General features: G+C 45.2%; 1 protein-coding gene across 1 annotated transcript in view; it reads left to right on the top strand.

Moving 5' to 3' along the window:
• Positions 1-14,965, top strand: part of bcl11bb (BCL11 transcription factor B b) — a 30,763-nt gene that overhangs the window by 5,065 nt on the left and 10,733 nt on the right. Inside the window, exon 2 of the mRNA XM_088286568.1 lies at positions 6,203-6,586. Coding sequence (XP_088142694.1) covers positions 6,203-6,586 — 384 coding nt within the window. The remainder of the gene's footprint in view (positions 1-6,202; positions 6,587-14,965) is intronic.

The following is a 14,965-nucleotide window of genomic DNA, read 5'->3' on the forward strand; positions in this document are numbered from 1 at the left end:
TCAAATGCTACAACTTTCTTCACGTTACAGATAAAAACAATGAAACAAAAACGCTCAATGGGAAGGGGAGATAATTGGTAAATAAAAAAAAATAAAAATTGGTGTCCATTGTAAAGCATGGAACTCCAAAAAAACACGTGATGCGGAGATATTGAGCAAATAAAAAGTTATAATAACAAAATATTGTTAAACTTTTGGACAATCAAAAGAAACAAAAAAAATAATAAAAAAAATCAACCAAACTTAAGAGTGTAAATTTGGAGAAATTTGTAAAAGCAAAAAAAAAAAAAAAATTCAACTGGATTGATGTGCACATTACAGAAACAAACCTGAAAACGTTTTTATTAGACACCAAATTTGGATAGAAAAGAAAAATCTGCAAAAGTTTAAGATTTAGATAAAAAATGGATTTAAAAAAATTTAAAGTAAAAAAAAACAACAACATACTTTTCATTGGGAATGGACTTGAATAAAAAGAAGAAAAATATTTTTCTTGATATTTGGATAAAAAAGAGAAAACAAGATTTTAAACTAAAATCTATATAAAAAAATGTAAATAAATAAAACTGAACAATAAGTTTGGACTAAAAAGAAAAAATAAGCAACATTTTAATTGTTTTATACTTAGATAAAAACAAAAAGATATTTGGGGGGGTACATGCTTTTCAATGTCCTTTGGATTAAATAAAGAAAACACACACACACACACACACACAATCCAATGAATTTAAAAAAATGACCATTTTAAAAAAAGATTTAAAATTTGCTGAATTATTTCTGCTTTTGGATAGAAAGAAAAATAAACAGAAAATGACATTTGTTGCCTTTTTTTCTGTTTGTTTTCATAAAGTTAGAAAAAAAAATGGATCCATTCTTTTCTGTAATAGTTCAACATGAAATAAGAATAAAAGCCTTTTTGGTCGAGTGACACAGCAAGAAACATTTGGGCTATGCTCGCGACATATCGATGATCACGTAACGCCGCTCACGTGGATATGATGCTTGTCACATGACACAAAGCCGACAGACATTTTCTTTTTGTTTTGTCGTCCAACGTCAACTTTAGCATCCGTTGGCTGCTTGGCAAAAGGCGGATGCGTCTTTGCCTGATCTGATCCGCACAACACTTTTTTTTCCTTTCTTTATTTGCACCATATGGCTACACACACACTCACACACACACCCAGAGTGTAAGCAAGCAGACGACAAGCTCGCAGGCGTCGATCGGCTCCCGATTGGCTGTCGGCCATTTCACTTTGTTCCTTCATTTTGCTTGAATATTTCAGCGTCGTCATCCGAGCGCATCGGATGAATTTTGTACGCCGCGCTCGCCCGCTATCTTATCGCGCAAAAGTTTGTCAAACGCCGATGCCTATCTCCCCACGTTGCGAGTCATCTGCGGGGATCGGCGGGGGCTCGCTCGCCTTTCCCCGTCCGGAGCGCGAGGGGAAAGCGAGGCCGCTTGTCGTTTGAATTTTTGATTGCAGACAGACATCTGCGATGTCGTCGCCGGTGTCGTTTACTCCCAACGGGAGCGACAATCGCCCACATGCAAGACCCCCCCAGCCCCCCCCAGCCCATTAGCCGTCCCCTCACCCTCTGGGCCTCCATTCCGCAACCACACCGCCCCTGGGGGCATACTTGTGTTTGTGTGTGTGTGTGTGTGTTTAGCTGGGAAAAACAAGAAGGGGAAGGGAGTGTGATTTATTGATCATTTTGTTTTTTTTGTAAATAAAGAAATAAAAAGAAATAATTTTCTCAAAATTCCACTGATGGACCTCTCCTTAATTGTTTTTAATGAAAATAAAAATCATTCAAATTAAAATTAAAAGCATTAAGAAAAGGGTTGAAAAAAGAAAAACAATCATTTGTAAATGTAAAAATCACAAAAATAGAAGACACCAAAGCACAAAAAGCAAAAGAAGAAAATGGAAATTTGGGTGAAAATGAAGAAAAACAAATTTACATTTTAAAAAGCAGTGAGATAAACACACAAAAAAATGACGGCAAAATCAGACGGCTTTTTTTTCGGGGGGGGACATCAACTTTTAGAGAAGCTAAATATGACATCGTTGTTTGTAACTGGACATCATTTTCTTTTCCTTCTTACGCTAATTATGTCTTCTTTTTTTCATTTGTTTTGCTGCAAAAATGCAAACAAGGACAAAGCATGTTGGGGAATGACGGCCGTTTTGTGCAATACTCTCTCTTTCCTTTCAGTTCCACCGACAGACCTGGCTCGGAATTTTTGCCCCCCTCCCTGCCAGGCGGCGTTTATATCAGCGCGGCCGCCACCATTAAGCATTTTTTTTTTTTATGAGATTTATTAAAGGCCGCTGATGTAAGCTCGCAAAACACCCCCTCCAGCTCGCTTTGAAGAGCCTCCGCCCGTGCACAAATTACGCTCATGTAAGCCAAGGCCCAAATGAGGTTAAGAATCGGGGGGGGGGAGAAAAATCACTCTTTTTACGAAAACTAAAGAAGCCAATTATTTGCTACCTTTGCCTTCCCGGGCCGCATGCGGCGAACGTCTTTGGAACATATTTGTCGTTGTTATCGTCTTACCGTTTAAGCGCTCAACAATGAATCCAATTGAAATTGAAAAATCCAGTGTCATAAAATGTTGTCATCTGATTCACGCCACATTTGTTTGGTTGCAACTTGTCAAGCTGAAAAGTCTGCAAGTCAAAGTGGTTCGTTAGTAAGTTAACAAGTTGATCTTGCATTTGAGCACAAACTAAAGCCATGAGAACAAAACAGGAGATTGGAAAACAGCGTTGCTTCCAAAACACAACTTGGAAAAAGAAACAATCGCATGTTAAATTGGAATCGCAACATTGAGGAGGGGGGGGGCAACGAGATCATTCTTCCAAATCGTTCAGGCCGATGAAATGAAATGTCTCGTTTTGTGTTCTCGCTGTCTGTCACCTCTTGAAGAGAATGACGACTGCATTCGCAACACAGACGTCAAAAACGTTCAAAACAACCTCGGACGCAGTATTTTTAACTGGCAGCTACTTTGGAAATTGAAATAAAAAAAAAAAAAGTGGTCACAGTCCAATGAAAAAGCACATCAAATGATCCATTAAAAAGGAGTTTGGATTTAAAAACAACAAGAATGTGATGTGGAGATATTAAGAAACGTGAAGGCAAAAATACAATGAAAAGAACAATTAAGAGAAAAAAAAAAAAAAGAGAAGAGGAGCCAAGCACGTGTCGTCTTTTTGATGCACGGATGAGCTTCGCTGAAGACGGAGGTGCAGTAGTGACGCTGGTGGCAGATAGGGGGCGCTCCAAGGCTGCCTGACTCCCTTCTAAGTGTGTGTGTGTGCGTGTGTGTGTGAGAGCGGGCCAAGCCGCTCGAGTTTCACAACTCGACCGCGTGTTTGACACACTCACACGCCGCTACACACTTTAGCGTGTTTCCTTTTTTACACTCTTGCTGTGCGTATGTTGTGCGTTTGTCGACACACGTACACGCACCGCACACACACACTCTCATCTTTGCAAACATTCCACGCTGGGTTGTTGCTGAGAAGGTGAGAAGGGGAGCAGCACCAATGAGATGTTCGAACTTTGTCATTAATGTGTGTGTGTGTGTGTGCGCGCGCAGTGGTTGGTTTGCCGAAACACGAGCCATGTGACTCGCTGATTTTTTGGGGGGGTCAAAATTGTGAGCAAAAATTCCAGATAGGTGCGCCCGATGTTGACAAGCAATTCAAGTCACGTTTCCGATAGTTTGGAAAATTGTGAACGCCAAAAAAAAAAAAGAAGAGAATGACATGTTGTGTATTTCCAACCATCTGCTAGCTTAATGCTAACAGCCAATGCAAAACGCCATAAACGGGCTAACAAATAGCATCCATGTTGTCCCCGGTGGCCAAGTCATACACACACACACACAAAATGGTAACAGGCTTCGGCAGACAAAAAAATGGAGTTTTCTGCAAAGTTGAAATTGTTCGCTCAATTTTCCTTCTTTCAAAAAGGACTCGGGCAATTTTGTTAATCGCCTCCTGAACTATTCCAGCACTCTTGCTCATGAAAAAGCTGGATGGCAGCAGTTCATATGTGGGCCGAGAGCCACACGTTGCGCACCACTTTCAATCGTGTAAAAACTGCACGGCTTCCTTTCCATCTCGCCGCCTGTCTCGTCGTTTCCGCCGCAAAGAGCAACGCGTCGTGTTGCTCGCTCAGAGATTTGCCCGGAATATACGTCGCACGCACGCACGCACGCAACATGGCCGCCGCGTACGTGCGCCTTTCTCCGGCTCCGTGAACGCCGGCCACAAGCTGTGTGAGCCGCAGGTAAATATGCGTTTGTGTTCCTTCGCCGCCGCCAAAGATGATGAGATGGAAATGATCTGGCGCCGCGCCAGCCTTCCATGTCGAGAGTGCAACGGAGGCGAATGCCGAGGGCGGGGAATGAGGGTGAGGGTTTTTTGTTTTTTTTTCAGGGGGTGACTGAACAGCAAAACATTTTGGAAAAATTGGGGGATGGAAAAGCGGCGCGCGACCAAAGTTTGGAGGAGGAACGGTGCTCTGACAGTTTGAGATGGGAGATAAGGGACTTTAGGATCTGATAACACACACTCACACACTCGCACACACTCGCACACACACGCACACACTCGTTATCTTAGCCTGAGCAATTATTAGGGGTGTCGTGTTTGGAGAGAAGGGAGCGGGAGGTTGCAGGGGGGTGGGGGGGGGGGTCTATAGGCTGTGCATCAGCACCTCTCCCTGGGTACACTCCGGCCCCCCCAGACACACACACACACACACACAGCCCAGACCGACCCCTCCCCTCCCCCGCATCCCACCTGGAGCCTTCTCGGAGCTTCCGGCTTGGGGAAAAGGACACTTTTTTTTTCCGAGGTCGTCCGTTAGGGATTTGCGTTAAGCTGAGGGACTAAGTCGACGCCATAGGGGTGGGGGGGTGTGTGTGTGTGTGTGTGTGCGGTTATTAATGTCCGTGTCAGATGTGTGAAGAATGAGATTTACTCTGGTAACAGGACCTCTATAGATTTTATATCTGCGGAGAATACGCTGCTTGACTCACCTGCACACATGTCCCATTTTCTTGATGTGCCACACACACACACACACACCCCCACCGACACACACACACCGACACACACCCCCACCGACACCCCCCCCCACGCAGACACAGGATGGATGCGGCCCTGCCTTGCTGCGTGTGTGTGAGACAGCTCTGCAAAAGAAGCGAAGGCCACCAGCGGAAACCCAGCAAGCACTGAGAGATGAAGAGCTTCCTGGCCCCGCGCACACACACCAACGTGCACACACGAACGTGCACACACACGAACGTGCACACACGAACGCACACACACGAACGTGCACACACGAACGCGCACACACACGTGCAGTACACATGCTCGGCAGTGTTTGCGGGCGCCACCCACCCACGCCGATGTGTGTCAGATAAGCCAAGCAGGTGTCGGCCGGCTTCTCGTCTTCCATGAAGTTGGCACTTGCAAAGGGACGCCGATGTCGTGCGGTGGCGACATCTTTCTCTTATCGTCACCACAAATTTGCCGCCTTTGCATTTGCAGATTTGTGACGTAATCAACACAAAATGAGCCGGCTTGTCTTGATGTCATTAGAGGAAAATTCAAGACCCACTATCGCAAATCCAGGCAAAATGTGCTTGCTTTTTCTTTTTTTTTTTTTTTTTTAAGAGCTCTCCACTCGGTTCAAGCATTTTTTTTGCTTGCTCTCGAGATTTTATTTTATTCTACGTTTATAGGGTAGTATAAGGTATTAGGTGGAATAAAACCACGTCGACATCGCCGAGGCTCGTCGGCTTACTTTTGTTTATCCTCGACCTGGAAACAGATGTGTACTTTCCGCTCAAAACTTTGGCTTGCCACTTTTTTACCTCCTCTACTGTAAAAAAAAAAAAGAAATAAAGAGGGCGGTCACGTCAACAGCACAAAAAAAATGTCTTCCAAAAAAACCCAACCATGTTTTCTTCGTATTCACTTCATTTTGTCTTCTTCTTCTTATTCCTATTTTGACTGATTCATTCATCAATTTTTACCAAAAAATAAACTCCGTGTGCTCTGAACCGCTCCCCGTCTGACTTCTCTGGAAATCCACATTGATCACGTTTGTCACCTGTTCTTTGCAGTCTCCCGTCTTTGAAAATAACCGGCGTATGGTCTTCCTCTTCCCGCAGCCGATGCCAATGACGCGACGGCGAGATCCCCGTCGCCGGCCCCCGCCGCCGCCCTCCGGGGCCCCGAGGAACACGACCTGCTGACGTGCGGCCAGTGCCAGACCAACTTCCCTCTGGGCGACATCCTGGTCTTCATCGAGCACAAGCGTCGCCTGTGCCGCGGCCCGCCGCAAGGGGCGCCGGGCTCCTTCTCCGTCAAGCCCGGGGAGGCGGGTGGCGCCGCCAGCATTCCCATTTCCCCCCGGGGCCACGCCCTGGAGTTGGGGAGGGGGCCCCCTATGCTGCCCGTGGAGGTGGGCGTGCAGGTGACGCCCGGCAGGGACGAGGACGCCCACAGGAGGCTGACTCCGGCCAAGGGGATCTGCCCCAAACAGGAGAAAGGAGGTATGAGAACACACATCTGCGCTTGTTTTTTGCAATTAGTGTGGACATTTGTCATCGCATGAAAAACCTTTTACAACCAAACACACACACACGTGCTTTTCTTTCTCTTTTAGTGAGGCACCATTTTAAATTTCATATTTTTTATTTTTTTTTTTTAAATGGTGAGGATATTTTGTCTCGTCAACCGGACCCCCCCTACCTCCGCCCCACCACCACTCACACAGACACACACATACTTTTCTTTCTACCTTAGTGTGGCATAACTGTTCATTCTGAAGACATTTTGTTTGGCCACTTTTAGACAAAGTGTGTAATCGATGCACACACACTTGTACTTGTCTTCCTATGCTAGTATGGCACATGCCTTGTGGTCATTTTAATTGCAGGGACATTTTGGCTGGTTAACGTATGAAAAATACAACAAGAGTTCACTTGACAGGCTCACACACACACACACACACACACCCCCACACACTTGTGCGGCACAAACTTTGACATCAAATCCTTGGTAATGGGGACATTTTTCTTGGCGAGGACATTTTGGTTGGTACACATCAGAAAACTGCTTCGATAAGCTCCTTTTTTTAGAATGTTGTGTGTGTGTGTGTGTGAGTGTGTCACCTGTCTGTGAAAGATAGCTGCATTTAAAAGAATCCTTGTTATTTTGACTGTGGCCTTCAGGAGGGATTAATGTAGCCACAGATGATTTCATTAGCCAGACTCGAGTGTGTGTGTGTGTGTCACACACTTACACGCGCACCCCCCCACGCAGGCCTGCAGGAGGTCTTGAGCTGAAACCGATTGTAAAGGGTGAGGAAGGTGGCGATGAGTAGGACATCTCCGCCTCCTACACTTCCTAAATGCACTTGAAAAGAATCATCATTTCATATAAACAGTTTCATGGGTGGAAAATTCAAAAATCTTCGCACGTGCTGAGGACAAGCGGATTCATAAACTGAGTCAGTGACGGCCATCAGGGTGGGGATTACGTCTACGGGAGGCTCGATAATTTACAATTTCCACGTCGGAAACAATTAGCACAGACGTGATGTCACACTCGTTTCGGAAAGAGGATGTTTAAAATGTGCTCCTTGTTAAATTTGTCACAACAAATGCAAACGCGTACGAAAGATTTATTCTGTTGCACTGAAAGCAAATACACACACACACACCCCCACACACACACACACATATATATATATATATATAAAATGAAATATTTTTTTTATGTATCTAAATCCTAAAAATAAAATTTTAAATTGTAATGTCAAATAAATGTAATTGTAATTAATGATACTACTCATTTGAATCCCTTCAAGGGCAAACTTGAAATTCAAAAAGCACATATTAATAAACAAGACGTCCAAGAGGTGTTGGAAGATCACGAAAAAAAAGAAAACCAAGCAGATGCCGTCGTCGCCATTGTTCTCTTTTTTTTTTTTTTTTGCAATGATTTTCCATTTCATGCGAAATGTATTTTTCATAAGGTTTGCACGTCGGCTTCTTGTGAAAGACGTCGAGCACATTTTTTAGATGTTGCGTTTATCTGAGTGCGTCCAGGACAGGACGCACTCTTTTTATATTTTCATGTTTATTTCATAAAAAGCGCGCGAGAGCTCGTCAACGAACGTCAACGTGTCACATCGAGAAATGTTCACTGGCTCTTTCCCTCAAATCTTTTAATGAGCAATTTTTTTCTTGTTATTTTTGGACGCTCTACAATTAATTCATAAACTAAACGAACACAGCATCAGAAACAGATCTTAGTGTAAAATGACAATCACAAGTCCGCATGATCATTTTTTTTTTCCCGACTGTACCTAATGAAGTGGCCGGTCAGTGTTGTCTTGACGCATTTGCCGCTCAACAACTTTTGTTCCATTTCTAACGTCGCATTCATCTTAAGTGACGCCTAATTATCGCCACCAATGAGTTTATCTTGTCCTCGCCTTTTGTTTGCAGACAAGATTACGTTTCCCCCCCAAAAAACAAAAAAAAGTTTCCTGGAACCTTTGTGCGTAGGGGCGGGGCATAAATGAAAGAGGGACATTGTTGTCATTTCTTGCAAAATCTGGATGATGTTGCAGAATTAATCAAAGTTTTTTTTTTGGAGGTGCGTTGAACTGAATTGAAACTCAAAACAATCAACGGTAGCGCAACTGTTGCTTCCTCGATCTCTGAGTAATTCTCAATTTGCGTGAAATTTAAGAGTCTGCTCGGCTCAGAAAGTAAATCCTTTGTGTTTTAAAGATCCTCGCCGTAAAACCTTTCGGGTTTCATGGGAGCGCCAGTTCTGCGGCAACATGGAAGAAGTTGTGTGGCTTAAACAATTTTGAGGGCAGCTCAACTTTTGAAATTGCGCTGGGGTGGTGCGCCGCCGCTGTGGGGATGTGAAGCTTAAAAGGTTCCTTCGGTATAGAGTCGTTTAGTTAACGTTGAATAACTTGTCTGGCCGACGTTTGCAGCGTACACGGCAAACATGTTGACCTTTGGCCCTTGCCGTCTTTTTGCCACATCCTGTCTGGTGCGGGCTAGTGATGCTACGCTAATAAAACGTGCGTGTGCGTGAAGAATGAGGCGTGTCGGACGTTAGCAGACGCGCCTGGCCCAGCTTTGAACCTCCTCCCGGGACGGCTGCCGACGCGCCCCCTCGGAACACTTTTGAGGCGCGCATCACTTCGTAGCGAGCGGCCAAATACACGCGTGAGCGCACACACACGGTGCACAAGAGATCAGGGGGGAAGATTTGAGAAGACATCCTCAAACATGGTTCTTGCCGTCTTTTCGTCCACTCGGCGTCGACGGGCTGTCAACTCTCTTTTTTTTTTTTTCCCCATTTGGGAAAGGAGGCGGGGCGGGTGTGACGTGGGGGCGGGGCGGCCCACTTGCGTTGCTTTGAAGGCTGACGACGAGCGTTCGCATTTTGTTGCGTTCTCTTCAGCTGCTATCCAAAATCAATATTTGGTTCAACTATAAATAATATTTGATCAAGCGACCTTCATCGGGATTTGATCAAAGTTTGTCCTAATTGACATTTTATTGTGTTCAATGAAGCCAAAAGTAAAAATGACTTTTCTGCGGCCTAGGAGGTCAAACGCTGAATATGAGTCCCCTTCACCCCGTTTTTTTTTTTGCCGCACCACCCAGTGCTCTTTTAATCACCTGGCTTGCTCTCATTTGCATATTAAATAGGCTTTAATCATGAAAAGCAATCAGGCTTTTGCATATTCATACCTTCCCCTGCGCGCCCGCTTCCTTGTCTCGCTCCAGTGCCGAGCAGCCTCGCAATCAGAAGGCAGGCGGTGTCCCGCGCGCTCTCACGCACGCGCAAACACTTGCAAATAACTTCACATGCTACTTATGTATTATCTCTACGAGTGAGAGAGAAGGAAGGAAGGAGGGAGGGGGGGAGTGTTAGATAAAAAAAAGATGGTGAGACTGATCCCTGATTTGAGCGTCGAATATTTGTACAGAGGCTCAAGGAAAAGCTCATTTGCATAATGACTTTGTAGTTTTGCATTAATCACATTTGCATATGAAAATGCGTTAATTACTCCCAATGATTTTTTTCCTTCACACCCCCCACCCTGGAAGAAACTTGCTTCATTTTGATGTCCAAGCTCACGGGTTGTGATTAGGAGTGAGCACGGTGCCACTTGCCAGTGTGTGTGTTTACAAAATCGAGTGTTTTGAAAGCGTGCCAGCGCATCCATCTTACGTCTGCTGCGAGGCATGTGTGCATCTATTTTGGTTTACTCGCTTAGAGTGTACGTGCGCTTTTGTGTGTGCACGAGTCAGCGGGGAGCGCAGAGTACGCTGCTTCCATTTTAAGCATTTTTTTTTTCCACAAGGAACACCAACTTGTTTATGATTCCGACCTCCCTCTAATGCCTTTTTTGTAGCTACAAATGTGGAGGACTGCGTGTGTGTGTGTGTGTGTGTGCGTGTGCGAGTGTGTGTGTGTGTGTGTCCCATGCTGTCAAGTGGCAGATTAAATAGGAAAAACATGTTCAATCGGAATGCATGCATTACATCTGGGGGGTGCACGCGTGTTTTGGGGATGTTTTGACCTCCTTGAGGACGACGTGGAAGTAAACAGCAATGAGGACGCACACAAACTCGGACGACAACATGGGAATGGTGTCAAAGTTGGCCGAGATTTCATGCTCACGGCAACTCGGAGGGGATATTAGGACATCGTACAAAATAAACAAGACAAGAAAATAGTCGCAACATTGTGAGGACATTTTGGGGAGAGAAAAAAAAATCTGATTAAGAGGTGGAATAGTGGGGAAAAAAAACATTCTAAATGTTTTATTTTTCAAAAGATGAAAAAGACGTGACTATGCAGGGGGCCACATTTGAAAGATTTTGAGAAAAAAACATTGAAAAGGTGGAATATTGGTGTTGTCATTTTTTTTTCTGCCCATTTTTGGAGAATCTTTTTTTAAGACAAATTATTTAATTATAAAACTATTTTTCTTTTCAAATAAATTATGTATATGTGCATGTATATGGATGAAATATTTTTTTTCCTAAAGTTATAATTTTAGGAGTTTTACAGAATGGAAATGATCACATTATGAGAATACTTTTTTTTTTTTTCCAAGAGAAAAGTCATTGAAAGTCACAAAAATGATTGGGAATGACAAGACGGCTCTTTGCGGCTCCAACAAAAATCTGAATTCATGGTTGACGTCAATTTAAATGATGCAATGATTTGTGCAAGCTTTTGCGCTCCGTCCCAAAACGGCAGCGAGCACCAAAACCGTCGTTTTGTTCGCTTAACGCTCGCATGGAATGCGAAACGCCATAGATGGGCGAACCGAGATTAGCATACATGTTTGGATGAATCTGAATACTGCAAAAAAAATCCCACAGAAAAAAATGCACGCTAGAGTACGCGCTCAAGACCGACATTCACTCTCGCGCGCGCACACACACACACAAGTTAAGGAGTCCCACATGAAGGCATCAAACGCAGCACAAGCATCTTTATGGCACTCATATGGCAGCAGATTTGATATTTTCCTACCACAGCGGGAGAATAAAAGTGGCCACTAATTTGGAGTGCGAGCGCCACCGCTAACTTGCAGCATGTGCCGCGCGCTCCAGATGTGTGCGTGCACTCTCTGCTCCGAGAGGAGAGAAAAAAAAAGAAAAGCTTGTGTTGAACCGACCCCCCAATTTTCTTTCTTCACACATCGACTCATTTTTTAAGAAAAAATAATATTGAGGAAAAAAAAGACAATTTTAGGAGAACATTTAAACAAATTTGTCATATTCAGGAGGGATTTTTTTTTCTTTTTTAATACTTGGAAAGCAGTTGTGAGAATTTACATGTAACTCGGAGTGCGCGCTTGTCTTTTAGTTCTCTTCTAAATAATTCAAATAAGAAGCAAGAGGCTTTTTTTTTTTGCATTTTGCTCTCGTGGCCAACTTCTTTTTACACTTGCAACGCTCAGGCAGTTTCATATGCCGTCATTATGTCAAATCCGAAAGCAATTGTGGTCTCCTCCTAACACGAGCCTTTTTTTCCCGCCATTAGCGCTTGCGAAAAGACGAAGCGACTCGTCCTGTTAACGCTTCGGACCGCCTCGCGCCGCCCTCCTCCTTTTATCTCATTACCGTCCCGCTCGGTGACACCGTTTATTTGGCTTTTTAGCCGCCGCCAAGATGCTGAGAGCTTTTAATGCTGCACTTACCCCCCCCCCCCCACGCTCTCAAATATTACATCCACCCCCCCCCCAACTTCCCTCACTGCATCCACTTACTTGTCTCATGCAATTACGGTGACGCAAAAACGCAACATGGTGGTAAACGCAAACATCACAGCAGGGAAATTCCTTGTGATATTTGGCTGCCAGTTTATTGAGAATAAGAAGCAGTCTATAATTTGGTACTTTACAAAAAACAAACAGGAATGATATCATTGAACAGATTCACAAAAATTAAACAGTTGGTGCAACGTGATTGATTCATTGGCGGCTCCTTTCCAGTGATTTGGCCACCGGCCGCGCTAAAATAATTAGCGTAACAATTAGGTTTTTTTTTTTGCAGAGGATAAAGAATATACGCCTGCGAGTGTTCTTACACTTTCCGTTACAATAAAAAGTTTAGAGCGGCAGTGACATTGATGCTAGTTTTGTTAGCCCGTTGATGGCGTTTAGCATGGCGTGTTAGCATTAAGCTAGCAGAAGGCAAAATTGGGCGGTTGCTGTCAAGGCGCCGCGTGTTATTGGTTTTGTTTCGCGTTTCGTTTGACAGTAAACTGCGACCAACAGTTTGACGCCAAACGATGGACTCATCTGGCCAAAGTGTGCGCACGTAAACGCAGGAAGAAAAAAACGGAATGGAAAATCCATCAGAAAAAAGTGCACACGGAAGTGACATATTTGGGAATAAAAAAGCAGCAGCTCGTCTTTTTTTGTTGTGGCTGCGAGCGCTGCTGAAATTTCGGAGGGCGGCCAGGAACGATTAGACATATCTGGGAAATATTACAGCCCTGAAACGGTTTGCATGTTTTTGAGGGGGGGGGGGGCGTGAGAGGACTCGGGTGGAGGTTATTTCAATAAATAAGAGGATTATGAGGACAATTTCACTGCTGGCTTTCTTCATTGGAAATGTAAATGTGCTTTTTCTGAGCTCATGTTGCGACTTAACGGCCAACATGTGTCGCGTCGTGCCACGTCCTGCCTGCCTAACCCAACCCGTCGGACTTCAAAATCCCCACGTTGCTTTTTTTTCTCCTCACGTCATCTACGTGTCTTTTCCAAAATGAAATGAAGTCGAGACGCTATCGGGCCCATCTGTGCCAGTGGAGCTTGTCTGGGCCTGCGGTCTGGCGGGGGCAACGCCGGCCCCGACCGCGCCACCCCGACTCATTCCTAATGTGTGTGTGTGTGTGTGTCCTAAAGGCAATGGCGAGATGAAAGCGGCTTTCTTTTAAGCATCAGCTATGCAGGAGCTGTTCCAAGAGCAGGAAATGTATCAGCGTGATAACAGCCGCAAAGACAGAGAGATAATGAGAAGCAATTGAGAGCGCGAGAGAGAGGCCACACCAAAGTCTCCGGGGAGGCCCCGAGGCCAAACGGAGACCCGTCAAGCACACGTTCAAACACACACACACACACACACACACACACGCGCGCACGCGGGAGGAAAACTATGCGCAGGGTGTGTCGGCGCGGAGGGACGAGCATGTCTCTATTTGCGACGCGAAGGCGGTTGGACGCACCTGCGAAGGTTTCGGGACCCGCGGCGTGAAAAGCAAAAGAAAGACGTTTGCGTTGGCCAATCGTGGGAAAGTCGACGTCGCGAAAGGACGCACTTGGACATGATCATCGTCGCCCTCCTTCCTGTTGGCGACCCGAGACGTTTTTGCGAGGATGCTTTACGTATTTTTTCTAAATCTTAGGAGAGGAAGGATATGCAAAACTAAACGTCGCCCATCGCGCTTCCTTGAATTTAAGATAACGACACCAATGGGAACGACAAAAAAAAAAAAAGTTCAAATCGCAAGGCAGCTCGCTCGCTAACTAGCGTGCCGAATATCCGCTCATTTCCACAAAGCAAATGAAGAGAAAAGAACTTTACGAGTAGAAAAGTATTCCTGGCCGTCGCAAGCGTCGTTGGCGTTCAAGCATCCGTTTGGTTACACGAGGAAAAGAAATTTCTTCACGTGACTCGCAGCAGACGTTCATTTTGTGGCTCTCACGTTCTTTGTCAAATATTCATCGTCTATCGTCGCAGTTGCAAATTTGCAAAGACCCATAGGGGGCGCTCTGCGGCTAAAATGAACACGAGAGAGATAATCATCATTTGCGAAAAGCTCTTCAGTCCGACGTGATTGGGGGGATTGTTTTGAAAAAGAATTCATTGATTAGTGGCTCATCAATTAAACAAACATTGCCACGGCCGGCTGCAGTTTGACGACAATCACCGTCACATTGTTTTTTTGTTTAGCGTACGAATGCAAATGAGCTCCCCGGCAAATTGGCTTCTCACTAACGCCAGTTTGAACACCAAAACTTGGCGGGCCGCGTCGGGACCGACTTGCTGTCGCGCTCAATCCGTTCGAGCCAGCCGGGCCATGGGACCGATGTCTGAAGACGCTCGGACGGGTCCGGAGGATGTGTTGGACCCCCAAACGGAAACGAGGTTTGCCTCATCCCACCGCTCCCGCCAAACATCTAACGACCCGTCTGAGCAGCATGAGCACGTCGGCGTCAATAAAGGCGACGGCACGGCGCCGACAGCGAACGTCCCTCAGGAGCTCGGCTCGAGCTCATTTGGATGGAAAAACGCTCAAAGTGGTCAAAGCGCCTTTTTTATCCATTCAAAGGCATCGAAAAAGCCCGCCGGCGACCTTTTCCCGGG

This window comes from Idiotropiscis lumnitzeri, chromosome 21 (genome assembly GCF_059441095.1).
Source record: "Idiotropiscis lumnitzeri isolate Australia: NSW breed Sydney's pygmy pipehorse chromosome 21, RoL_Ilum_1.0, whole genome shotgun sequence".
Classification (NCBI taxonomy): Eukaryota; Metazoa; Chordata; class Actinopteri; order Syngnathiformes; family Syngnathidae; genus Idiotropiscis; species Idiotropiscis lumnitzeri.